This window comes from Dipodomys ordii, unplaced genomic scaffold (genome assembly GCF_000151885.1).
Source record: "Dipodomys ordii isolate 6190 unplaced genomic scaffold, Dord_2.0 Scaffold188, whole genome shotgun sequence".
Taxonomy (NCBI): Eukaryota; Metazoa; Chordata; class Mammalia; order Rodentia; family Heteromyidae; genus Dipodomys; species Dipodomys ordii.
Window position 1 is genome coordinate 2,597,689 of NW_012267404.1, and position 27,622 is coordinate 2,625,310.

General features: G+C 35.6%; 1 protein-coding gene across 1 annotated transcript in view; it reads left to right on the forward strand.

Moving 5' to 3' along the window:
• The window catches only part of Tbc1d12 (TBC1 domain family, member 12), a 51,950-nt gene that overhangs the window by 16,223 nt on the left and 8,105 nt on the right, over window positions 1–27,622 (forward strand). Inside the window, exons 3-10 of the mRNA XM_013034325.1 lie at window positions 5,843–5,966; window positions 9,737–9,852; window positions 10,740–10,822; window positions 13,282–13,399; window positions 15,172–15,278; window positions 22,563–22,643; window positions 25,311–25,399; window positions 26,504–26,575. Of these exons, the coding sequence (XP_012889779.1) occupies window positions 5,843–5,966; window positions 9,737–9,852; window positions 10,740–10,822; window positions 13,282–13,399; window positions 15,172–15,278; window positions 22,563–22,643; window positions 25,311–25,399; window positions 26,504–26,575 (790 nt within the window). The remainder of the gene's footprint in view (window positions 1–5,842; window positions 5,967–9,736; window positions 9,853–10,739; window positions 10,823–13,281; window positions 13,400–15,171; window positions 15,279–22,562; window positions 22,644–25,310; window positions 25,400–26,503; window positions 26,576–27,622) is intronic.

Genomic DNA, 27,622 nt, shown 5'->3' on the forward strand with positions numbered 1-27,622 from the left:
CAAGTTTAAGTTGCATTTTCCTAATGACTAATAATATTGAGCATTTTTCATGTTGCTTATTTGCTTTAATATACTTTCTTTGGCAAAACATTAGCTTAAATATTCTCTATTTTCTTTTTTTTGTTTTTTTTTCAATAACTTGTTATTGAGCTTTATATTGCTACTGAGCTTTATATTGTTCTCAATCTTTGGCTTTTTCATTTTCTGCACATATTATTTTAAATTGTGATATCTGGGTGGGGTGACACATCTGTAATCCCAGCAACTTGGGAGGCTGAAGCAGGAGGATCTCTTGAGTCCATGATTTAGTGACTAGACTGGGTAACATAATTAGACCTTGTCTCAAAATGTTTGAATGAATGAACAAATAAAATAATTTTGGTAGAATAATATAACATAAAATCAATAACTTTAGTTATTTTAAGTATATGGTTATGCAATTCAGTGACATTAAACACATGATAATATACATTATCACTCATCACTTACTTAGAGAACTATTTATCTTTCCAAGTGGAAACTTTTTACCCATTAAACAATCACTCCATATTTCTCTCTCCTCAGTTCCTGATAAAGTCTATATATTTTCTGTTTCTATGAATTGCCTATTTAGATACCTGATATAAATGGAGTTACATAATACTAGTTCCTTTGTTTCTGGCTCATTTAAGGTAGCACAGTGTTTTCAAGGTCCATCCAGATTGTAGTATATATCAGAACTTGGCTCCTTCTTGTGGCTGAATGATACTCCATTGTATGTTGTATTAGTTTTATAGGGATGCCATAACAAAATAACAAAATATCATAGTAGGTGGAGTAAAAAACAGAAAGACTTGGAAAAAATTATATTAAGTGAAGTAAGCCAGGCCCAAAGAAACATAGGTCCCATGGTTTCCCTTATTTGCAATAACTAGTATATGTCTGAGACAAGCAGAAAAGGTCAGATAAGTTGATGTTAGATGAAAAGAACTCCAAGATAAGTATTTAAATGTTTTTTCTTTCATGTGATTGTTTCTAACATATTTTTAAGATGATTTCTTTGGTGCTTTGTATATCCCTCCCCCACAGTATAACCCCTGCTTTCACTGTATTTGATGTTGGTATAATTTGTGGAGGGGAAGGGAAAAAACAAATCGTTTAAATAGGGATACAAGTAGACCCATTGCAACAAAACAAAACAAAACAACACAGAAATTTGTTTTCTCATAGTATTGAAGATTATATGTCTAAAATGAAGATGAACTGTTTAGTTTCTCCCATAGTCTTTCTCCTTAGCTTGTAGATAGCTGCTTTTTTAGCTGCTGCTGCTTTTTTTTCTTTACTTTTTTTTTTTTTTTTGGTATGGATAGTGGTGTTTAAACTTATGAGCTGAGTGCTGTTCCTTAGCTTTTTCTGCTCAGGGCTGATCCTTTACCACTTCAGCCACACCTCCACTTCTAGTTTTTTGCTGGTTATTTAGAGGTAAGAATATCATGTACTTTTTCTGCTTTTTAATTTTTTTCCCTTAATCCTGGGCTAGGCTTGAACTCGGCCTGGGAACTGTATTGAACTTTTTCAACTAGATCTTTACCACATGATTCACAGCTCCATTTCTGAGGTTTTGTTGATTAATTGGTGGTTAGGAGTCTCATGGACTTTACTGCCTGGGCTGGCTTCAAACTGTGATCTTCAGATCTCATTCTCCTGAGTAGCTAGGATTACGAGTGTAAGCCACTAGCACCTAGCTTCTACTTCTTTATTGTTGAATCAATCCTCCTTTCATTTTCCCTCTTATGCATGCAGCCCTGGTATCTCCTTTTACAAAAATACCAGGCATATGGATTAAAGCCCATCTACATGACCTTGAGTTCTCTTAAAAACCCTTAAAATACAGTCATAGTCCAAGGGACTAGTGATCAGAGTTTCAACATAGGAATTTTAAGGGACATAGTTCATTCTATAACATATGTATACACCAAATTTTGCTTATTTATTTATTTTTTGGTGCCAGTACTGAGGTTTGAACTCAAGGTCTTAACTCTTATCTGCTTAGCTTTTTCATTCAAGACTAGCACTTTACCACTTGAGGCATACCTCTACTTCCAGCTTTTACTGGTTTATTGGAGATAAGAGTTATTTATTTATCTCCAATAAGCCAGTAGATTTGTCCAATAAACCTCTAGATTTGCCTCCTGAATAGCTAGTATTACAGGGGTGAGCCTTAGACACCCAGCCTCATTCATTTATTGATGAGTATTTGAGTTATTTCTGCCTTTTGATTTGTCAGTACTATTGCTGCAAACATTGATATATAAGTATTTGTTTCAATCTTTGTTTTTAGTTCTTTTAGGTAAAAACCTAGGCATTTCTGGTTTATATGCTAATTCTGTGTTTAACATTTTGAACAGTTGTGAAAATACTTTGTACAGTGGCTTTACTATATCATTTTAAATATTCATCAGGTTCCAATTTTCTTGCTTTCTCATCAATTCCTATTTTGTGTGTGTTTGTTTAAATAGTAATAACTATGTGAACTGGTGTCTTAACTGTGTTTTTTGATTCTTTTCTATCTATTTATTATTATTATTATTAATGTTTTTGCCAGTTCTGGGGCTTGAACTCAGGGCCTAGGCACTATCCCTGAACTTTGTTTGATCAAGGTTAGCATCCTACAATTTGAGCCACACTGCCACTTCTGGCCTTTTCTGTTTGTATGGTACTGAGGAATCTAACCCAGGGCTTCATGCATGCTAGGCAAGCACTCTACCCTAAGCCACATTCCCAGCCTTGATTTGTATATTTTTTTAGAGATAAGTGATCCAGGCCTGTCATCTCCCACTCCTGCTTCTGCCCATTGAAAATTGATGAGGTTCTTTCCATGACTAGAGAGGTGTAGAGTGGCCATTTCTATCTCTAGGCTGAATCTGAAAGTTTGCTGAGGGACTACACAGTTTGGGCATGTGGTTGACCAGTTCTACTGAATGATCTCATACCCATAATACCACCCACCTTACTCTGCCTCAGCTGGAAACCACCAGAAAGCCTGTTTCTCCTTTAGTATCCCTTCAATGACTTATAATGAGAAAGCCAGTTTCATGTTTATTTGTTTTGAAGAAGAAATACTTAAAGAATTCTGTTATCACAGGATAAATATGGAGTTAAGAGGCAATAAATTGCAGACATAGCTTGTGTTGCCCATACTTTAATAGGTCATCCACTGTGGCTTGAAATTGCTACTTGTCAATTTCCTGGTCTTCAGTGTGTTCATTATTGAAAAACCTCTAACCTAGGATCTTAAAAAGTGGAAAATTAAATTACTGCATCTATATATTATAAGCATCTATAAAGAAACCTCTAACAGGGTCTGGGAATGTGGCTTAGTGGTAAAGTGCTTGCCTAGCATGCATCATGCCCTGGGTTCGAATCCTTAGTACCACATAAACAGAAAAAGCTGTAGCTCAAGTGCTAGAGTGCTAACCTGGAGCAAAGAAAGAAGCTCAGGGACAGTGCCCAGGCCCTGAGTTCAAGCCCCAGGACTGGCAAAAAAAGAAAAGAAAAGAAACCTCTAAAGTACTTTAAACAGAAATTGCTTTGTGATGTCATCTTTTCTGTTGCATATCTAAATAAAAATATTTTTAATTGGGGGCTGGGAAGGTAGCTCAGCGGTAGAGTGCATGCCTTGTAAGCATGAGGCCCTGGGTTCGATTCCTCAGCACCACATAAACAGAAAAAGCCGGAAGTGGTACTGTGGCTCCAGTGGTAGAGCGCTAGCCTTGAGCTGAAGAGCTGAGGGACAGTGCCCAGGCCCAGAGGTCAGGCCCCATGACCGGCCAAAAAAAAAAAAAAATTTAATTGTTGAAATTTACTAAAAACTTATTTCTATATTATGATATTTCTTTCAAGATATATTTATGTGGTATTTGAGTGTAGCTAAACCTGGTTATTTGGGAATTAAAATAATCTGGAGCTATAACTGTACATGAATTTAAGCTTTTCTTAATCTCCATTTGTATCATAGCCTGTATAAATGTTTGGTAATTGAGTTAAGATTCATCAGTACCTTTTCTAATTGGTCCATGCTGTCCCTTCCATACTGTTTCGCTTTCTTGGTACTAGGATATAAACTCAGGGCCTTACACTTGCTAGGCAGGCCTCTACCACTTGAGCCCTATTGTGTGTTGGTTATTTTAGAGGTCTTGCTTTATGTCCAGGCCAGCCTGCACTGTGATCTTCCTATTTATTCTTCCCCGTTTTCTTCTTCCTAAGTGGCTAGGATTACAGGCTTGAGCCACTGTGCTGGCTCTCCATACTGTTTTGATGAGCAACACTTTGAATGTCATTCCCAGTTTTCATAACCAGTTAGGTTCTACATTTTGATTGCTTAGGGCTTGGACTATTAGTCCAAAAATAAGAAAAGTAAAATATATGTACAGATTTTTTGTTTTATTTTGTTTTTAGATATTTCAGTGAGAAGTACATTTTTCCCTTGGCTGTATATTGGTTTGTTTGCAATAAGCATTGTTATATGTAGCTTATCCTAGGGAAAACAATTTATATTAAATATACTTTTTATTACAACTGACAGCAAACTAAATAGTATTTTTTAAAAGTATTATATTACCTAACCCTTTAGGTGTTTTTTTTTTCAATTTTCTTTGTTCTCAAATTTTTGGCTTTTATTGTTAAGTATGTGAATTATGAATTCAGAACTATTATTTATATTTACAGCTGTCTTCCAATTTTTTTAACTATTATCTTTATTGATGAGTCTTCTAATACATCTATATAAGATATATTTTCTTTTTTTTCTCTCTCTGTTACTGGCTTTGTGCTACCTTAAGACTGACACTCACCTGCTTGAGCCATACCTCTAGCCTGGCTTTTTGGTGGTTGTTTGGGAGATGGGGTTTCTGAACTTTTCTGCTCCGGCTAGACTTGAGCCTCAATCTTCTTGATCTCTGCTTCCTGATTAGCTAGGATTAGAAAGTGTGAGTCAATGGCACACAGCTAAGCCAGGTACTCCTAACTGAAGCGTGTTAGCCTAAACCAGTATTAATATAAATAGTAGAAATACTTTTTTTCTGTTGGTAGTGGGGCTTGAATTCAGGACCTGTCTTTGAACTTTTTTGCTCAAGGTTAGCACTATACCACTTTGAACCATAGTGCCACTTCCAGTTTTCTAGTGGTTTATTGGAGATAAGAGTCTCATAGACTTTTCTGACCCAGCTGGTTTGAAACTGTAATCCTCAGATCTCATCCTCTTGGTATCTAGGATTCTAGACATGAGCCACTGGTGTCTGGCTAGAAATGATTTATTTTTTGGTTGGTTGTAGGGCCTGAACTCTGGGCCTGGCCGCTGTCCCTCAGCTCTTCAGCTCAAGGCTAGTAATGCTCTACCACTTGAGCCACAGAGCCACTTCCGACTTTGTGCCAAAGTGGTGCTGAGGAATCCAACCCAGGGCCTCCTGCATGCAAAGCGAGCACTCTACCACTGAGCCACCTTCCCAGCCCCTAGAAATGATTTTATTTGAAAATGTTTTGTGCTTTCCTTAGAAATAAAGGTAACTTCAACAATTATTTATTTTTATTTTTTGGGGTCCAGTCGTGGGGCTTGAACTCTGGGCCTGGGCGCTGTCCCTCAGCTCTTCAGCTTAAGGCTAGCATTCTACCACTTGAGCCACAGCGCCACTTCGGCTTTTTTCTTTTTCTTATGTGGTGCTGAGGAATCGAACCCAGGGCCTCAGGCATGCAAGGCAAGCGCTCTACCACTGAGCCACCTTCCCAGGCCCAACTTCAACAATTATTATTTAGTTGCTCCCTGATTACAAAATACAAAATTTGTGAAACTTTTTTTGTGTTTCAGAAATCTTTTTCTAAAAAGGACAAAGGAACTCAAATCAGTTGTTCATAGTGCGCCTGGTTGGAAATTATTTGGAAAAGTCCCTCCCAGAGAGAATCTCCAAAAAACTTCCAAAATCATTCAGCAGGTAAGTATTGATATAGCTTTGAAGTATCTTATAGCTTTTAAAGGATTATATGCCTCTTGCATGGCTAGGGTCACAGGTATGAATTATTATGCCCACCTTATTGGTTAGATGGGGTTTTGATAACTTTTTGCTTAAGCTGGCCTCAAACTGTGATCCTGCTAATATCTGCCACCCAAGTAGCTGAGACTAGAGGTATGAGCCACTGTGTCTGACCTAGGCATCATAACTGACTACACTCTCTCTGCTTTAAGCATGGTAGTTTCTCTGGCTATGATTCAGTTGTATTAAAGAGTTCCTTCATCTTGGGCAAACATGGTCTTAAAATAGAGATAAGGAGTTTGTTCTGTTTCTGAAAGATTGTTCTGGCTCTCTATAAATGAATGACAGTGGCTTATCTGTAATCCTACCTACTCAGTAGGTTGAGATCTGAAGATTGTGGTTCAAAGTCAGCCTGGACAAGGAAGTCTATGAGACTCATCTCTAATTCATCACCAGAAAGCCAGAAATAAAGCTATGGCTTTACTTTAAGTGGTAGCCTTCACAAAAAGTTCAAGCACCGTATCCAAGCCCTAAATTCAAGCCCCAGAATCATCACACACACAAACTTAATCTTATTAGAGAGATTATTTTTTAAAAACAACCTAAATTGCCTTAAGGATTTTCTATAAAATCCCCACTCTATGGTTCCAGCCAATGGAAGGTAGGCTAGCACTTAAGCCACAGCATTACTTTTGGATTTTTTGTTTTTGTTTTGTTTGGTTGTGGGGCTGTCTCTGAGCTCTTTTGCTTAAGGCACTTTGAGCCATAGCTCCACTTTTCATTTTTTGAGTGGTTAGAGATAAAAGTTATATGGGGACTCTTCTGCCTAGGCTGGCTAGGAATAATGATCTTCAGATCTTAGCCTCCTGAGTAGCTAGATTACAGGCTGAGCTACCTAAGTCCCTGTAGGATTTTTTTTTTTTTTAATAAAGAAGGAAGATGTGGTTCTGGGAATTATACATCAGCACACTTGTTACTGATATTTGATGAAATTCTAGAAATAAATTTCATATAGTGAACATTTAGGACAAGTATGGCAATTCATACCTGTTATCTCTGCTACTCAGGAGGTAGGCTGTAGAAGGATATTAATTCAAAGCCAGTCTAGGCAAAAAGTTGTCAGTAGTATAGTACAATAAAAAGTTGGGCATGGTTGCCCATGTTTTTTATCCCAACCATATGGGATGCTTAAGTAAGAGCATCTTGGTCCAGGAAAGCCCTGGCAAAAATATTCCAGACTATATCTGAAAAATAATGAAACAAAGAAAAAAAGGGGGCTGGAGGACATAGCATTAGTGGTAAAGCACATGTCTAGCAAGTGTGAAGCTCTGGGTTCAAATTCCAGTACTGAGAAAAAAAGTGAATATTTATGAAAGAATGCTCAAATTGGAACATTAAATGTGTCCAGTTAACTTCATTCTTTTTAATAGAATTTTGCTCAGTGAAATTAGAAAAATATAAAAATATTTTCTTAATGTAGTGAAACATATGACAGAGTTTTGGGTAATACTTTTGTGTAAGATGTGTTGGCAGAGTTTCTAAAGTTAGTGTAGCTAACCATAGCAGATTGAAATATAAAACAACCATTTGATTAGGGGTTCAATGTCAACCTTGTGAAAGATCTTCTGAGCATTATAGTGGAATTATCCATTTCAGCATTTCCATCATTGATCTGGATAAAGATTTACTCATAGATTATTTTTTCTTTCTTTATTGAAATTTCACAGTATTATGGGATAGTGATATACTTAAAGTCACAAATACATTTTAACCTTCACAAGGAGCATTGTCATTATCATGGTTTGTAAAGCTTATGGACTCTACAAACTTTGACACGACAGCCATTTTTCCCAAATCGGGTGACACATACATTTATTTCCTTTTGCTTAGTGTAAGCTGTTCCCTCTTTTTCTCTCATTCCCTCCCTCCCATTGCTGCTCATGAGTTGCTTAGTTCATTTTCATTAATGTCCAGTGCAGTTGATGGGCCCCTCTGCTGTGTTTTTTCCCGTTTCCCTCTGATTCTGTACCATTCTCCTAGCTTCCCTCAGATGTACACATGTATATACTATACGTGAGGTCAAGAATATGGAGTCATCTAAAAACAATACAACAAATTAAGAAGAGGTCATTTGTTTCTTGAGTCCTATTGACTTGCATTTTGAATTTAACATCTGCATATCAGGGAGACCATGTGCCATTTGTCTCTCTGATCTTGGCTTATCTCGTTCAACATGATTAGTTCTAGTTTCATCCATTTCTCTGTGAATGCCATTATTTTGTCCTTTCTAATGGCTACATAGTATTCCATTGTATATAGGTACTACAATTTTTGGATCCATTCATCTGTAGTGGGGCCTCTGGGTTGTTTCCATAGCTTAGCTATTGTGAAAAGTGCAGCAATGGGGCTGGGAAGGTGGCTCAGTGGTAGAGTGCTTGCCTTGCATGCATGAAGCCCTGGGTTCGATTCCTCAGCACCACATAAGCAGAAAAGGCCAGAAGTGACACTGTGGCTCAAGTGGTAGAGTGCTAGCCTTGAGCTGAAGAGCTGAGGGACAGCGCCCAGGCCCAGAGCTCAGGCCCCATGACTGGCAAAAAGCAATGAACATGGAGGTGCATGTGTCCTTGTATCCTGGTTCCTGTTGGTCAGGGTAGATGCCTAGGAGTGAGTGGTATGGCTTTGTGGGAAGGTCTATATTTAGTTTTCTGAGGAACCTCTTAGACTGCTTTCCAGAGTGGTTGTATTAGTTTGCATTCCCACCAGCAATGCAATAGGGTTCTTCTTTCTCCACATCCCCACCAGCATTTGTCATCTGAATTTCGGATATAGGCCATCTGACTGGGGTAAGGTGGTATCTCAGTCTTGTTTTTATTTGCATTTCCTTTACAGCCAGGGATGATGGAACATTTCCTCATGGGTTTCTTTGCCATTTTTATCTCTTCTTCTGAGAAGTCTCTCTTTAGTTCCCTTGCCCATTTAATGATTGGTTTGTTAGATTTGGGAGGGATTAGTTTTTTGAGTTCCCTGTGTATAGTGGATAGTAGGCCTTTGTCTGATATATTGCTGGTAAATATCTTTTCCCAATTGGTTGGCTGTCTTTCTAGTTTGGTAGGAATGTCTTTTGTTGTGAAGAAACTTTTTATTTTAAGGTAGTCCCATTTGTCAAGTCTCTCTCCAATTTGTGTGACCTGGGCCTCTGTTCAGGAAGTTCCTGCCTATATCTGTAAGTTCTAGTGTTTCTCCTACTCTGTCCTGCAGTATTTTCAGAGTTTCAGGTTTGATGTTGAGGCCTTTAATCCATTTTGGGTTGATGTTAGTGCAGGGTGACAGGCTGAGGTCCACTTTTAGTTTTCTACGTGTGGCTGCCCAGTTTTCCCAGTACCAATAGTTGAAGACTACTCATAGGTTATTTGAGTATGGATTTGGATAGCTGATACCATTAAAATATGTGTCCTTTAAAACTTTCATAGTTAATCTAGGACATTAATATTTGTTCTTTCAACCCACTGTCTACCTTTTTATGTAATATAATTTCATTATTTAGGTTACTGAAAGAAATAAAAAGAAACTTGTTTGTCTTCATGAAATTTTTATAAAATTGGTGTATAATTTGTACATATATATCCCTTATACCATGATATTCTTAATGACATAGATATTTAATAATACAAGCTGATAATCTGAGAGAAAAATCTCTACCTAGATTATATATATGCATATATTTACCATAGGAATATGAAGCACGAACAGGAAGGACATGTAAACCACCACCTCAGTCTTCACGACGTAAAAATTTTGAATTTGAGCCACTTTCTACCACAGCCCTGATTCTTGAGGATCGACCATCGTAAGTATTAGCGATTACCAAAGCTCCATCTTAACAAACAAGCAGGATGCGGTGGCATATGCCTATAATACAAGTTACATAGACAGAAGTACAGTCCAGGGAATGAGCTATAGTGGCTCATGCCTGTAATCCTAACTACTCAGGTGACAAAGATCAGGAGAATCACAGTTTGAGGCCAGCCTGGGCAAAAAGTTATCAAGATCACATCTCAGCAAACAAGCTGTGCATGGTGGTTCATTCCTGTATTACAGCTATGCTAGAAATCATAGGTAGAAGAGTCATGTCCTGAGGTTGGCCCTGGGAAAAACCCAAGACAAAAAAAAAAAACAAAAAACTAAAAAGTGAGGACATTGTTTAAGTGGTAGTAGAATGCTTACCTAGCAAGAAAAGAGCCTGAGTTGGGTAGCTCATGCCTATAACCCTAGCTACTCAGGAGGTTGAGATCTGAGGATCATGTTCAAAGCTAGCCTTGGCAGCAAAGTCCATGGGACTCATCTCCAATTAACTATCAAAAAACTGGAAGTCGACCTGTGATTCAAGTGATAGAGCACTAACCTTGAGCAAAAAGACAGAAACAGTGCCTAGGCCCTGAGTTCAATATCCAGGACCAACACACAGAACAAAAAGGAAAACTAATAAGTATATTTAGAGTAAAACCAAAAATACGGACTTTGATCTGAAATGTTTAAATATGTAATAGTTGATGGATGCATGAAGTATAAATCTTTTATATACTTTTATACAATAAATACTAGGACGTTCAATTCTGATTCTTTTAGACTTTCTGAATATATGAAATGAGGTCAGATTAGAAATTCTTTGAATCAGACTCTTAATGTTAAAAGTTAATGTTTTAAAAATTGACTTAATTGTATTCTATTTTGTAGAAATCTTCCTGCTAAATCTGTGGAAGAAGCTTTACGCCACCGACAAGAATATGATGAAATGGTGGCTGAGGCTAAAAAAAGAGGTATAAGATTTAGCTTCAAATTGTTAATTGCCTGATTTTAAGAACTTAATTTAATAGGACATTTGATAGTGAATTATCCGAAAACTGAATTTAACAGTATTTACGGACTATTGTTAGTTTAGGTGTGCATTTTTAGAAAGTATTGCTCAGTGTATACATTTTTAGTACTATGTCATATTGACAATTGTTTTTCCCTTCAATTCAATGGAAGTGAGTGGGATAACAGTGTACAGTTCTGCTTTTGTTACTATACTGGAAATGAAGTTATTTCTTTAATGTTGGAATACACATAGATTCATAAAGCTAATTTTATTATTCTAAAACATTAGTTGAATTTGTTTTTTTTTTCTGCAGACTTTGAAATATTTGTAACATACACAATAGTTGTTTATTGACTAACATTGACTTTACTATTTGGTTATATTTATTTATTGATAAATCTGTGATCATAAAAATATAGTACAATAGAAAGTATGTTAAATTGGGAAATAAGACTATAACTTTAATCCTATTTCTTACTACCTGCCTGTGATAATTTGACGAGGTCTGGTGTTTGTGTTCTTTTATGAAGTATGGGAAAGAAGTTAACTAGGTTTTTAAAGCCCCCTTAAACACTTATTTACACTTATTTATTTATTTAGTCAGTCGTGGGGCCTGAACTCTGGGCCTGGGCTCTGTCCCTCAGCTCTTCAGCTTAAGGTTAGCGCGCTACCACTTGAGCCACAGCGCCATTTCTGACTTTTTCTGCTTATGCGGTGCTGAGGAATTGAACTCAGGGCCTCATGCATGCAAAGCAAACACTCTACCACTGAGCCACTTTCCCAGTCCTCTTATTCTTTTTTTAAAAACAACAATGACAACTTTTCCTAAGTCATCTTACACAGGACTTGAATACACAGAAGAAAAGTGGAATTGCTTACTTACTTAGCTCCCTGCTTTCCCCTTAAGACAGTTTCTGAGACATATATGAAATAAAATTTGAAAATAGTTGGGGTAGTTGATCTAGTCCTACAAAATCCCCCAGTGGCTCTAAAATTATACAACTCACCAGGTGCTGATTGCATCTGTAATCCTAACTACACAAGAGGCTGATGGTGGATGTTTGAAGCCATCCCCAGCAGGAAAGTTCATGAGACTCTTTACCTCCAATTAATCACCAAACAAACAATGCCAGAAGCAGAGCTGTCTCTCAAGTGGTAAAGTGCCAGCTTTGAGTAAAATAGCTTAGGACCAGCACTCAGGTCCTGAATTCAAGCCCTAATGCTTGCACAATAAAGTAAATAATGTAAAATATATATGACTTATAATTTTCTTCTCTCTGTACTTGAGACACATCTTATTCTCAAATTGTGACCTCTGATTTCAGAGGATTTTTTTATATCCATGTATTTGTTGGGAAGAATTTTTTTATTTCAATGGAATTAGTAAAGTGAAACACTATACTTTAAAATAATTAAAATACTAAATATCACATTGGCCAAAAAAATGGTTGGCAGTACTGAGATTAAACCTGGGGCTTTCATGCTTGCAGCGAAGGTGCTCTACTGCTGTGTCTCACCTCCAGCCTGACCTGTTGCATGGGTTATGTTAAGACAGTTATAAACCTCTTGAAACCTCTATGAAAGTTATAAACATCTATGAAAAATGGACTGGTAATTTGTTTATAGTTGTTTGTTTTAATCTAGTTAATCCATAAGAGATTTTATTTCATAGATTTAATGAAAACAGAACTATTTGGTATGGTAACTTATTAAAATAATTTTCCTGGCCTTTTTTCCATTTACTTTGTGGAGTAAAAAATGTTACTTAAAAATTATGTTACTCAATGTAATTTTCTCCCCTTTTCTCTCCTGTCCCATTCTTCATCTCTATTATCAGAAGATTCTTTTTTGAGGGGAGAGGGAGCCAGTCCTGGGCCTTGGACTCAAAGCCTGGGTGGTATCCCTGACCTTTTTATCTCATGGCTAGCAATCTACCACTTCAGCCACAGTTCCACTTCCAGCTTTTTGGTGGTTAATTGGAGTTAAGAGTCTCATGAAGGGCTGGGAAGGTGGCTCAGTGGTAGAGCGCTTGCCTTGCATGCATGAGGCCCTGGGTTCGATTCCTCAGCACCACATAAGCAAAAAGAAAAAAAGCCGGAAGTAGCGCTGTGGCTCAAGTGGTAGAGTGCTAGCCTTGAGCTGAAGAGCTGAGGGACAGCGCCCAGGCCCAGAGTTCAGGCCCCACGACCGGAAAAAAAAAAAAAAAGAGTCTCATGAACTTTCCTGCCCAGACTAGTTTTGAACTGCAGTCCTCAGATCTCAGCCTCCTGAGTAGCTAGGATTACAGGCGTGATTCACTGGTGCCTGGCAGAATATTCTTTTTGAAAATGTCTCTTTTGAAGAGTTAAGTGGAGGAGGAAGAAGGAGGTTTTGCTGTAAGTCATTCGTATTGAAATAATTCTTCCTTGTTTAAAACAGAAATCAAAGAAGCGCATAAAAGAAAAAGAATAATGAAAGAGCGATTTAAACAGGAAGAAAGCATTGCAAGTGCAATGGTAATTTGGATCAATGAAATACTGCCCAATTGGGAAGTGATGTAAGTAAGAAGACTTTTCCCAAAGTTTAGTTTGTCTCCAGAGTTCTCATCTTTCCAATTTAGTATTTTGTTACTTTCTAGCATTTATCTTATCCTTTGAATGAACTGTATTATTAACCTGAAAATCCCCATGTTTATCTCTGTGCCTTTTCCAACCATCAAGTGCAGTTACGTATTTCTCTTACAGACCATATCTGTGCCTGTTGAAATCTTACCTATATTTGAGACCCATATGAAATGCGAGTTGATTCATGAAAATTTTAGTCTCCTCAATTATATATTTTCCTAATCCTAACATACCATGCATTATGAGATATACCATTAATATAATAGCAGGTTTCCAGAAAGAGCTCACTATATGTACATATACATTATAAAATGAATTATTGAAAGACTAAATATTAAAATATTTTTAAATGCCTCTTAAAATATGTCTGATCTTGCTTTTTTAAAAATGTCTTATTGTCTTATGTTAAGACTAATGTACTTCTTGCCTTAATTTGCTTTTTTTTGGGATAAGTTTTGTATATGCTTTATTTTTCCTTTGGGCTAATTGGGGATAAAGTCTGCAATGCCTAGGATAGGACATACTTAGACAATTTTTTGAATTTTGGAAATACAGCCAACATAGTGATACCCCTTTATTTACAATCTTGTTTTCTGAAGTTTTTAAATTACCTGTGGTCCACTGAGGTTGGAAAATACTAAGTGGAAATAAACAACACGTAAGTTTTAAATTGTGCATTATTCTCAGAAGCATATTGCTTTACTCCTGTCTCCCGGTGGGGAATCACCCCTTTTTCTGTAGCCTATCCATGCTGCAAATACCACCTGCCTGGTAGTCATCAGGTGTTGCAGTGCCTGTATTCAAGTAACCATTTTTTAAAAAAACTTAATAATAGCCCCAAGCAAAAGAGTAAAGGTGCTAGCAGTTCAGCTAGATCTATTGAAGAGAAGTTGTAAAGTGCTTCATTTAAGTGAAAAGGTGAACATACCAAATGATATTTTGAGAGACCACATCCACCTAACTTTTATTACAGTATGTTTTTGTAATTGTTCCATTTTGTTATTATCATTAATTGCTAGTGTGCCTTATTAATATGTTCCATTTTATCATAGGTCTGTATGTGAAGGAAGAAATGTAGTATACGTTGAATGTAGTACTGTCTGGTTTTAGCCATCTCCTAGGGGTTTTAACATGCATTTCCCACAGATGAGACTACTGTGTTCTACTAAGCTCTTTGCATAGGCAATTATAATAGAACTTTTATAAATGTATGCATTTGTACTCACATTTATCTTTTAGAGAAGCTCAAGGTTATAGAAGTTAAGTGATTTGCCCAAGGTTATACAATCGGTGAATGGCTACACTGGTTTGAATTTGTGTCTCTCAGACTCTAAAGCCTACACTCTTTCAGCAGATTACTGCTCCTCAAAACTAGGGCCTTACCCATACCAAGTTCTTTGTGATTATTTTTGATACTGAACTGGCAACACATTTTTTTTTGTCTTTATTGTCCTTGTTTTTGACAACTGCATATTTCTGATTGTTTCAGACAGTTTCCATTAAATTATAATTGTTCTTCTTTGAGATACTTTATAGGCTTTTGTGGTCTATAATCATGTACTTATATGAAAGAATTCATTACATACTTAACTCTCTGTATTTGTAAAATTCATCTGATCACTTGGTCATAGGTGAACCATCATGCAACTGCTATTTGGGGTATAAAAAGTAACTTTCTCCTTTTTTTCTCCTCCTTTAATTCTAGGCGTAGTACAAGAAGAGTTCGAGAATTGTGGTGGCAGGGATTGCCCCCTAGTGTTCGTGGGAAAGTATGGAGTCTAGCTGTAGGAAATGAACTAAATATCACTCCTGGTTTGTATTCTATGTTCAGTTATTCCCACACTATAGATTGCCATCTTCAGAATTTTATAAGGCAGATTAGTATAGTGGCCATTTAAAAAAGATACTACTATAAGTAAAATCATTTTAAAATCATGCCTTGTGCCTGCCCAAATGCTTATCTTACATTATTTGTTGTATTATATTCATATTACATAAATAATATGTGTGGATTTTCCTTTAGTTTAAGAGCCATTTAAAAAAAAGACACTACTATAAGTAAATTCATTTTAAAATCATGCCTTGTGCCTGCCCAAATGCTTATTTTATATGATTTGTTGTATTATATTCATATTACATAAATAATATTTGTGGATTTTCCTTTAGTTTAGAACTATTGAGAATTTTTTTGTGTGTGTATGTGGTACTTGGGTTTATACTTAGGGGCGCATGCTTATTAGGCATACACTCTACCACTTGAGCCTCATTAATTTTTTTTTTGTGATCATTTTATTTTCCAGATAGGGTCTTATACTTTATATCTAGGCAAGTATTAGACCTTGATTCTCCTAACTCTGCTTACACATACCTGAATTTAACTTACTGCATAGCTAGGGTTATAGGCATGAAACCAACATTTGGTTTGTTCTTTGAGATAGGGTCTTGCTAATATTTTGCTCAAGTTAGCCTTAAACCATAATCCTCTAATCTGTGCCTTTCAAATAGCTAGATAACAGGTATTAGCTGTCATACACAGCAATAATTGTGGTGTGGATACTAACAGTAACATTGTTACCCAGATCAATTCAACACCTATTTTGTTAATTATTTATTATTATGTCATTATCCTAATTCCACTGAAATTGCTGCTCCTGAACTCAGAGTCTGAGGTTTTTTTATTTTTGTTTTTTTCTCAAGGCTAGTGCTGTACCAATTGAGTCACAGCTCCACTTCCAGTTTTTGCGTGGTTAACTGGAGATAAGAGGCTCTCAGGCTTTCCTGCTTGGGTTGGTTTTGAACCTTAGTCCTCAAATTTCAGCCTCCTAAGTAGCTAGGATTACAGATGTGAGCCACTGGCGGCCAGTCAGCAATAGTATTTTTTTTTTTTTTGGATCCGGTCGTGGGGCCTGAACTCTGGGCCTGGGCACTGTCCCTCAGCTCTTCAGCTCAAGGTTAGCGCTCTACCTCTTGAGCCACAGCGCCACTTCCGGCTTTTTTCTTATGTGGTGCTGAGGAATCGAACCCAGGACCTCAGGCATGCAAGGCAAGCACTCTACCACTGAGCCACCTTCCCAGCCCCAGCAATAGTATTTTTGACATCCAAATTGATATCCAAATAGATAATTTAATGAGTTGTCTTCTTTTTTTGCCTTGTACATGCTTCACAGATATTCTACTACTTGAGCTTGCATTATTTTCCAGATTGCATATCTATGGTTATTGTCCAGAGCTTGCTTCATACTGCAATCCTACCAATTTCTTCTGTGTGGCTGGGATTACAGGCATGCATCACTATGTCCTGGCCCAAAATAGATAGTTCTTGGACTTTTAAATCTTGACAAATAGTGCTAAAATGTAGGGTAGTTATAAGCTGGGCCTATTGACTACAAATGTAATTCCAGGCGCTTAAGTGATAGAAATTTGGAAGGCAGTGGTTTTAGGCAAGCTTGGGCAAAAAGTTATCTAGACTCCATCTGAACCAATAAGATAAATATGCAGGTGTACACCCATCATCCTAGTTGTTTGGTAGGTATAAATAGGTGAATCATGATCCAAGTCAGCCTAGACAAAAATATGAGTCCCTATTAGAACTAACATAAAATAGTTTGAGGATGTGGTGGTGTCAGTGGTAGAATGCCTGGTAGTAAGTGCAAGGGTCCTGAATTCAAACCTATGAACACACACACATACACACAAAGTTTAAGTGGAATTAGGATAATGACATAATAAAAAATATAATTAACAAAATAGGTGCTGAATTGATCTGGGTAACTATTGATGTTAGATATAACCATACCAAAAAATGAAGGAGGGCCTCAGATAATGGAAATAATACATTGGTAAAGTTTTTCTTTTTGTATTTATTAAAAATGCAAGCAATAATATACAAATTTTAAATGTCTTCCATTCAGACTGTTTTTGATCTTACTGTAAGCATTGTTAACAGTTTGGTATGTAATCTTCTGGATCATTCATATGCACAAATAAGAATGTTTGCATCAAGTAGAATTTTGGAAATATATTTAATTACCAAGGATATTATTATTCAGTGTCTTTTACGGTCCTGAGTTACTTTTATAATTAAAAAACAATATTTAAAAATAAAAATGTGTGCCCTCTACATATGATAATTTAAAGCTTTTATTTTTCTTTATTTTTTCTACTCAAACTTATGTCTATGGCTTTTTTCCCCCTACTAATCTCTCTGGATTATCCCTTGTCATGTATATAAGTATGCTTCATATTTACTATAGGTATATTGTATTCCACAATTTGGCTGTACTATATATAGTTTAATTATTTTCACTGTGCTAGCCAAATTAAAGATACATATTGAAACTATATCTGTCTATTGCTTATTACCTCTGAAATCAGAAGTGTAAAGAATTATCTATATGTGGTATAACAGAAAATAATTTAGAAATATTTAACAAAAGTCAAAAACCCATTGACCCGTTTATTTTAATTGTAAGAATTTACTATAAGGAAAGAAGTGGGATTAGTTTCAAAATTCATCTATAAGAATATTTATTGCAGCACCTAACAAATATGAAATTAGATAGAATTATGACAACATGAAAATATTTATTTTTATTCTTATTTACATACTCATTCATTTATTTATTTTATGCTGGTCCTGCGGCTTGAACTCAGGGCCTGGATATTATACATGACCTTCTTTTGCTCAAGGTTAAACACTCTTAGAAGTATAGGCACAGTTTTACTTCAGGCTTTTTATTTTTAGTGGTTAAAGATGTCTCATGATTTTCCTGCCCAGGCTGGCTTAAAACTGTACTCCCCAGATCTCTCCCTTCTCCCAGTAGCTAGGATTACATGTGTGAGCCACTGGCACCAAGCTTTATCTTTATTCTTAAAAGTAGTAGAAACACTGGATATTATGACTGTCTATGTTATTGAAATTGATTTTAACAATTATCCTGTAAAAAATAAAAATAAACATTTTAAAAGAACTTTTACAAAGGATTTAGAGTTAAATGGAAGAATTACAGGTTTTAATTTTTCTTAGAATAAGTTAGATTCTATTATTATTATTATTTTGTGGTCCTGGGGTTTGAATGAGGGGCTTTTTACTTGCTAAACAAGCTCTCTACCACTTGAGCCATGGATTAGATTCTATATGACTTAATTATTTTCTTCAAATAAAACAATATGCCTGCAACAGATTAAAAGGAAATGTCTTCTTTTTCATATAAATTTAAAATTTTTCTTTTTTGTGTGTGCCAGTCCTGAGACTCAAGGCCTGAGTATTGCCTGCCTGGAGCTTGTTTGTTCAAAGTTAGCACTCTACCACTTGAGCCACAGCTCCACTTCCAACTTTCTGGAGGTTAATTGGAGATAAGAGTTTCAAAGACTTTCCTGCCCAGGCTGGCTTTGAAAAGAAATCTTCAAATCTCCTCCTCCTGAGTAGCTAGTGGTGAGCTACCACCACCCCCAGCAAGGAAAGGCCTTTTAAGTTGCAGTCAGAACTTGGTTAGATTTAAAAAAGCATTGCCTGGTGGTTGGTTACTTAAAGTTTTGTTTTTACTTGAAGTTTTTGTTTGTTTTGTTTCTGTTGTTGATACTGATACCTTTGGCTTTAAGAATGTGAGGTAGCTTGATTAAATGTTGATTAAATAGGGACATTTATAAAACTTGTAGCATAACTGAGCCATTTATTTTCAAAGGAATTTTGCGTTTTCTCTCTTAGACATTTTCAGGAATGGAATGGGAACTTATTCTCTTCTTTTTCATTAGTAGTGGTAAGGATGGTCAAACTTGATTGAAGTAAATTTATTTTTTTGGTGGCCTTGTTTACTTTGAATGGCTCTAATAATTTAACCCTCTTTGTTTCAATCATGAAATTTATTTAGAGTATAATAGCTAAGAGTAAAGGCTCTAAAGTCAAGTCAGAGGTGGTTCTAATATATATATGCTTTGTGTCCTTGGGCAAGTTACTTAACATTTAGAATTCTTAGTTTATCTGTAAAATGGACCTAAGACCATTAGGTATTTCAAAAAATAATTGTTTCAGTACTTTTTATAACAGTCAGTATAGTATTTATGGTAAAGGTGCTTTTTTGCTGAGAACTTAAATATCCTGTCATTGTCACAAGATCACAAAATGAAACATACACTAAAATCAAAGTATTCTCTGTTTAGCTATAAGGTACTGTCTTTAAGCCTTTAAGCTTTCCATTTGTAGATTCAAAATAAAAGAGCAGCTAAGTATGGAATTAAACTGAGATGAAAGTCTTATTACAGATATGCACTATAAATTTTCCTTGGAGAGATATTCTTTGGTGTTTTAAAATGCATTACCATTTTTTATATTGGATCGATCTATTTTGTGGTTTCCAGAACTATAAGAAATGTTGACTTCCAGAGAAGTTGTAAAATTTGGAAAGAATAATGACACTTACCTAACTTAAAAATGAGTTTGAAAAAATTTTTAAATGTGAACTTATAATTTGATATTTTCAACCTCATATAGTTGTACATGTACATTTTAAAATTATATTCATGCCAGGCGCCGGTGGCTCACGTCTGTAATCCTAGCTACCCAGGAAGCTGAGATCTGAGGATCGTGGTTCAAAGCCAGCCTGGGCAGGAAAGTCTGTGAGACTCTTATCTCCAATTAGCCACCAGAAAGCCAGAAGTGGCGCTGTGGCTCAAGTGGTAGAGTGCTTGCCTTGAGTTGAAGAGCTGAGGAACAGCGCCTGGGCTCAGAGTTCAAGCCCCACAACCAACCAAAAAATAAATTAATTAAAATTATATTCACATATTCTACCAAATCATTCATGGGTTGCATAGAAACTTTAATTTTTTTTTCCTTTTTAAAATTTTATTTGGTAGTAATGATATAGTGAATAAAAAAGAAGAAATTCGAATAGTAAATACCTTGAAATGTATCTAGTCAGTTATTTTCTAGTGATCTGATTCTTGGCAAGACAAGAATACTTGTGGTATACTCATACATTAGAATGCTGTAACAGTTGTTTAAGACCAAAACCAGATTTATATCTTTTAGCTGGGTACAATGACACATGCTTGTGATCCCAGCTATTCAGGATACAGAGATCAGTAGAAATACAGTTTAAAGCCAGCTAGGGCAAAAAGTTAGCAAGACCCTATCTCAACAAAGAAACTTCATGATGGCATATGGTTGTGATCCTAGCTAGGTGGGAAGCATAGTAGAAAGATTGTGGTCTGAAGATCGACTTGGCAAAAAGCCAGAGGCCCTAACTTAAAATCAACTAAAAGAAAAAGGACTGAGGTATAAGTACACAGCCCTGAGTTGAAATCACAGTATTACTAAAATGTGTTTATGTGTGTACACATATATATATATACACTTATAGTTAAATGTATATGTATGTATATATAGATATACGTATATATAAGTATACCTATACATATACACATACACATCCAAATAAAAGACATATCTACCAACGTGGAACAGCCTTTATGATCACAAAATAGGATACAGATCAGTACATTTAATATGTGGTCACTTTGTTTTTATTTATATTTTTATGTATACAATAGTGCATGTATACTCCATCTCTGAAAGAGTTCATGAGACCTCTAGTAACCTTAGTTGCATCTGAGAGAAAGAAATTTACTTTTTACTTTTTACCATTTTATACTGTTTTTATATTTTAGGTATTACTTTCATATTTTACTGTAAATTTTAAAAAGAATCCATTTAAGTGAAAACTCTTCTTAGTATTGGACAATATATGAATGTTACTATTCACTGAAAATATTTTTTGACATGCTGTCACTTGAATTCACTATTTTTGTATATCTTCCAGTATCTGTAAGGGTAAGACAATAAAAATGTGAGAATTTTCTGTTCTTAAAGTTTTTGTTTTTTGTCAGTCCTGGGGCTTGAGCTCAGGCCCCAGGCACTGTCCCTGAGCTTCTTTTTTTACTCAAGGATAGTACTCTACCACTTGAGCCACAAAGCCACGTCCTGCTTTTTTAGTTTATGTGGTACTGAGGAATTGAACCTAGGATTCATGCATGGTAGGCAAACAGCCAACTCTAAGCCACATTCCCAGCCCATGTTCCTGAAGTTTTATAAGACCAAACATGAAACAGCAGTAGTCTCTGACAGTGATTGGTAGGATGGCTGAGTAAAAAGAAAAGGATAGAAATTTTTTATAGATAGAGATTTTAATCAGAAAGACTGGTGTTAGGATAGGGATTTTTGGCTAAAGAACCAAATCTGTATGAAGTACAGATAGTTTTAGGAAGCAGTGGAAAAATAAGGAAACAAAGGAAGAACTAGCATTTACTGAGAGTCCATAAAATACTAGAAGCTTTATATAAAATATCTTGTTTATAACAATACCTTGTATACTCATATAGTAGTGTATGAGTAGGTGTTATTTCCTCTAGTTTACAGATAAAGGAAGCCAAGTTCCAGAATTAAGTAACGAAGTTCCTTAGGTAGCATGTGGCAGAGTTGGAATGCAAATCTATTTCTGCCTCCAAGAGTTGTTTCTGCTGTTCCCTAATAGCACTTCCTTTACAGAAGCATGTTTCCTGTACTCATATACATTCAATATTGTTGCTACCTGTATGACCATGTGTTTGAGGGATCATTACTAGGGTTTGAATTTAGGTCCTCGTGTTCAACTCAAGTACTTGTGCTCAGTCAATCACATGGTCTTGTGCTTTAACCTAAGGCCAATTTTGGACCTCAGTCCTCTTACTTTGTCTTCTGCATAGTTTGCATTACAGGAAGTACCACTATGTTCAACTTGTGATTTTTGTCTTTTTTTTTTTTAAAGAATCCCACTAAATTTTGTTCTTAGGCTGACCTCAAACTGAATTTCTCCCATCTCTGTCACTATCTGTAGTTGATGTTACAATATGTATCAACACACTGCCTAGGCTTCTTAAGTATTTTCATTTTAAGTTGTTTCTGATTGGATTATGAATAATTCTGGTAAAATCAAATACTGCAGTTTGCTACTTTTTTGATATGTGACAAACCAGAAAGAATTGACCTATAGTAAAGATTTAAGAGAAAAATGTGAATATATTTCTTATTATTTATAAAATTTTGTTGTTGTTTTTCCTTAGAACTTTATGAGATCTTCCTTTCAAGAGCAAAAGAACGATGGAAAAGCTTCAGTGAAACAAGTTCAGATAATGATATAGAAGGTATGCTCCTTTTTGTTGTTGTGTTTTTACAAGTTTTTAGGATGACAATCCAGTTACTGAAGATAATACCGTGAATTTATACCATGAATCAGAAAATGTGAAAAATCGCTTTACAAATATTATATCATTTATTCTTAACTTTTTCAGTAGGTGATATTATTCTGAATTATAGAAGAGGAAGTCGAGACTTAGAGTAGTTAAGTAGTTTATAAATTGAGAAGCTGAGGTATAAATCATATTTGTTGTACTCCAGGTTTAAATTATGAGGTTAATCTGACAAAGTGCATTTAGGCCAAACTCTTTCTTAAATATAGGTGTATTTCACATTTTACTTATGACCTCTTTATCTTTCCCCATCCATTGACTAATCCCTAATCTATTATTTATAATTCTTACTATTCCTTATTTCTTGCTTATGTAATTCACTCATAGCCCCATCTCTCCTTCCATACTTGCCAGTTGATTTTCTAGTCATTTGGAAGTAACTAGGAACATTATTTTTTCCTCTCATAGTTTATTAATTTGGGTAGATTTATTCAACTATCTGTTGCCCTTGGATAATGGGGAACAATTTTTAAAGTATTTTTGCTTCATAAAAGTAAAACTTCTAATAAATAAAAGAAAGGCAAAGACCTAAGAAGTTCTGTGCTGGTTTCAAAGAAGCAAAATTTTAGGAATTGTAATGAGAAGTATTAATACATGAAATAGTTTATGAATAAATAATTTGACTTCAGGAGAAATTGCTTGAATGAAGAATTATTCCAGTCAGAAGTAATATTCTTTTGTTGTTGTTGGTGGTGGTGGGGCTTGAACTCAGGGCCTGAGCACTTTTTCCTGAGCTTTTTCACTCAAGACTGACACTCTACCATTTTGAGCCACAGTGTCACTTCCGGTTTTCTGGTGGTTAATTGGAGATGAGTCTTAGGACCTTTCTTGCCTGGGCTAGCTTTGAACCATGATCCTCAGATGTCAGCTTCCTAAATAGCTGGGATTACAGGTGTGAGAAGCTGTTGCCTGGCTAGAAACAGCATTCTAAATTACTGTTTTCTCCTTTCTAGAGTATTTTATTTTATCTTTTGTCAGTTGTGGACTTGAACTCAGAGCCCGGGCACTGTCACTGAGCTTTTGTGCTCAAGACTAGTTTTGAGCCACAGCTCTACTTACAGTTTTCTGGTGGTTAATTGGAGATAAGAGTCACACAGCCTTTCCTGTCTGGGATGGCTTTGAACTGTGATCCTCAGATCTCAGTCTCCTGAGTAGCTAAGATTACCAATGTGAGCCACCAGTTCCCAGATTCTAGAGTATTTTAAATTTGCAGTTATCATTTAACTTTTTGGCCATTTGCTTTGCAAATATTGCTTTAACTACATCTTTCTTGTTGTTCTTCTCATACTCTAATTATGTGCATAATAGACCATTGAACGATGTCCAACAAATCTCTTGTACTGTTTTTTTCTTTGCTTTAATTTGAATGATTTTTTACTAATCTAAGATTAGGACTAATCCTTTCTTTCTTCTGCTTGATCTCATACTATATGAAATCTAAGTTTTTAATTTTAGGTATTATACTTTGTAATTTTAGAATGTCTTCTTTGTTGTTTTTATACATTCTATTTCTGTGTAAATTCTTTGGCTTTCCATCCATACATTTTCTCTCCATCTTTTCCCTTGTTTTCTTTAACATAGAATAACAGATGATATTCTTGTCTATTAATTCCTATTCTGCATTACAGAATTGTAGGTCTGCTTCTATGGGTTGGTGTCCCCTTAATTTAAGTCACATTTCTTACATCTTTGCATATCTTTAAGTTTTTAAAATTATATCTAGACAGTATATAGAAAAAGAGTATAGAAAATGATGCTGATGTGTCCTGTACAGGGGAAGCATGTTCTGTACCTATATATAGGCAGTTGGATTAGGGTTTTATCATCAATTGCTGAATTGAGATGAGGTTGTAGATGTCTAAAGATTGAGTTCATTTTGGGTTTCAAATTACTTATTGGAAAGAACTAATATGATTTTAGGCTTCTCCAATGAAAGGTCTTCCAAAGACAATGTGACTTGGGTTAATTTCCTTCCACGTTGACTTCCTGCATTCAGAGAAAAGTCTAGATAGGGTAAAACCAGATACAGAAATCTCCAGATTTGTATTTATCACCCCTATTTGGCCAGAAAAGCTCATCCTGGTTTCTCTTTCCTGGAGTAGGGTACAGTGTACTAGCTCTGTTCTAAACCCAATCATAGATGTGACAAAGGCCCCTAAAGGGGAAAAATGGCCACTAGTGTCCACATACACAGGAAAGGCTGTTCCTTTCTGGAATTTAAATGTTCTAGACTTCTATCAACTCTGAGGTCATTTTTAAAATGTGTTATTTGTGCTTGTTTTAATATTTTTCTAATTCTTACTATGGGAAAGATAAGTCTCTCCTGCATTTTATAAATCTACAGTAGACTTTGTTCATTGTATACTTTTCTAATAAATATATAGACATTTTCTTCTTATACAATACTTTGAGTTATAGGAAAAACTATGGCATTTCTTAAATTTTTTATTACTGTTTACTTTCAATAAATAACACATATGCTATATGATCATTCTGTGTTTATAACATTGAACTTGTTACAGCCAAGTGATCATTTAAATTTTATCTACTTGGTAAATGCAGGTATATCTGTTGCTGACCGAGAGGCCAGTCTGGAATTAATTAAGTTGGACATATCCCGTACATTTCCATCTCTCTACATCTTTCAGAAGGTGAGGGTTTGCAACTAGCTTGTAACTACTTTTTTTTTTTTAAGTATTTCAATATCCAATTAGACAGATTCTCTAAATACATAAATGGGCACTTTATATAAAAAGAAAATTTTAATATTCCACTGATTAAAATACATTTTAGTATAGTACATGCCTCTTTGTAATAGTTATTTAATATAGTTTTATTGCACTGTATTTCTTGTTCTACTTTTCATTCTATGCCACTTGAATTCTTAATGTTTTGCCTAGTAAAATATTAAAATATAGTTAACTTTGTCACAAACTAAACATTTTGAAGTTATCCCCTAAAGTTTATTTTTAATTTATTTTACAAGAAAAATAATTAGCTATTTTCTGTAGTTACCATTAAAATAGAAAATACTTCATTCATACTGCAAGCTAGGTCATTAACAGAATTCTTTTAATAAGATTAAAATTGATACAATTTAATTTATAATATTTTAGTTGTTTTTCTTTTGCAGAAATTGCATTATATAAAATCAAATGGAGCTAGGCACTATTGGCTCAGGCCTGTAATCCTAGCTGTTTAGGGGGCTGAGATCTGAGGGTCATGGTTCAAAGCCAGTCTGGGCAGGAAAGCCCATGAGATTCTTAACATCTAATCAATTACCAAAAAGTTGGATGTGGAATTGGGCCTGAACCAAAAAGCTTAGGAACAGTGCCTACCCCCTGAGTTCAAGCCCCAGGACTGGCACCAAAAAATTAATTAATTAAATGGGCTGGGGATATAGCTCAGTAGTAAAGGGCCTGCGAGGCACCAGCTTTAATCACCAGCAATCTCCTCCACCAAAAAAAGAGAATCTGTATTTACCATTTACTTATTATGCCAGATCCAGAATTCTTTAAAATTGTTTACAAATTATATAGCTTATATCCCTGTATATATTTGACTTCCTTTTTTATTATTTGAGATCAATATTTTTATTAATTTTGAAAGTACCTTCATAGAATACTTCTAGAATATTTTTGATATTGTTAAATACACTAAAACTAGTCATTTAGGAAATGCTACAGTTTTTAACATGTTATATGTTAACTGAGAGACAATTATTCATAGTTTCAAATTTCATTTTCTCTCCTAAGGGTGGCCCATATCATGATGTTTTACATAGTATCTTAGGGGCATATACATGTTACAGACCTGATGTTGGTTATGTAAGTATTTGTTTCAATGTGGTTTTTGCATATAATCATTTCATCTATACTCTTATCAAATACCTTATGTTGTCTTAGATGTTTAGAGATATACCATTAAGTATATCTCTTTCTTGGCTTTTCAGTTTATGTAGAGAGAAAGCTTTCTGTCTCTTGCCATGAGCTTATGAGAGAGCCACCAGCTTTCTGAAATGGCTGTTAGGGATCACTCACCATTCATTTTATAAACTTATTCTCAACTGTCAATATGGTGCTTTACCTCTTTCCCCTGACTGCCTCTATAGAACAAATCTTTTATGTTCTTCCAGATTAAGGGGAGGATAAGCACTTGTCCAGATAAAATAGAGGACAGGATTTGCTCCTTTTACAGGCTAACCCAATCCTGTTTTTAGAGGTACTTAATGTCTTCAATTCTTGACCCAGGCTTTGGTAGCTCAGTTGGCTTGCTGATTATTGGTTTCTTCCTATGAAGATCTTTTAATTTCAACATTAGTTACTTAATTTTCTAAAATTCTACTGACATCTTTAATGTGTTATTTATATCCTTTTCCATTATCCTTGTCTTCCTAAGTAATACTTAACTTTTTTTTTTGGTCATCATGGGACGTGAACTCAAGGCCTGGGAGTGGTCTCTGAGCTTTTTCACTCAAGGCTAGCACTCTGTCACTTAGAATCACAGCACCACTTCTGGTTTTCTAGTGGTCAATTGGAGATATGAGTCTTAGACTTTTCTGCCCAGGCTGGCTTTGAACCAAAATCTTCAGATCTCAGCCTCCTGAGTAGCTAGGAGTTTAGGCATGAGCCACCAGTGCCTGGCCCTTACATTTTTCCTTCCTGTCATTTTAGTTGGATTTTGGGAGAGAACAAAGAAAAATTATAGTGCCATGTTTTACTAGAAGTTATAAAACCCTCATCATCTTCTTCTTCTTTTTTTTTTTTTTTTTGCCAGTCATGGGGCCTGAACTCTGGGTCTGGGCGCTGTTCCTCAGCTCTTCAGCTCAAGGCTAGCGCTCTACCACTTGAGCCACAGCGCCACTTCTGGCTTTT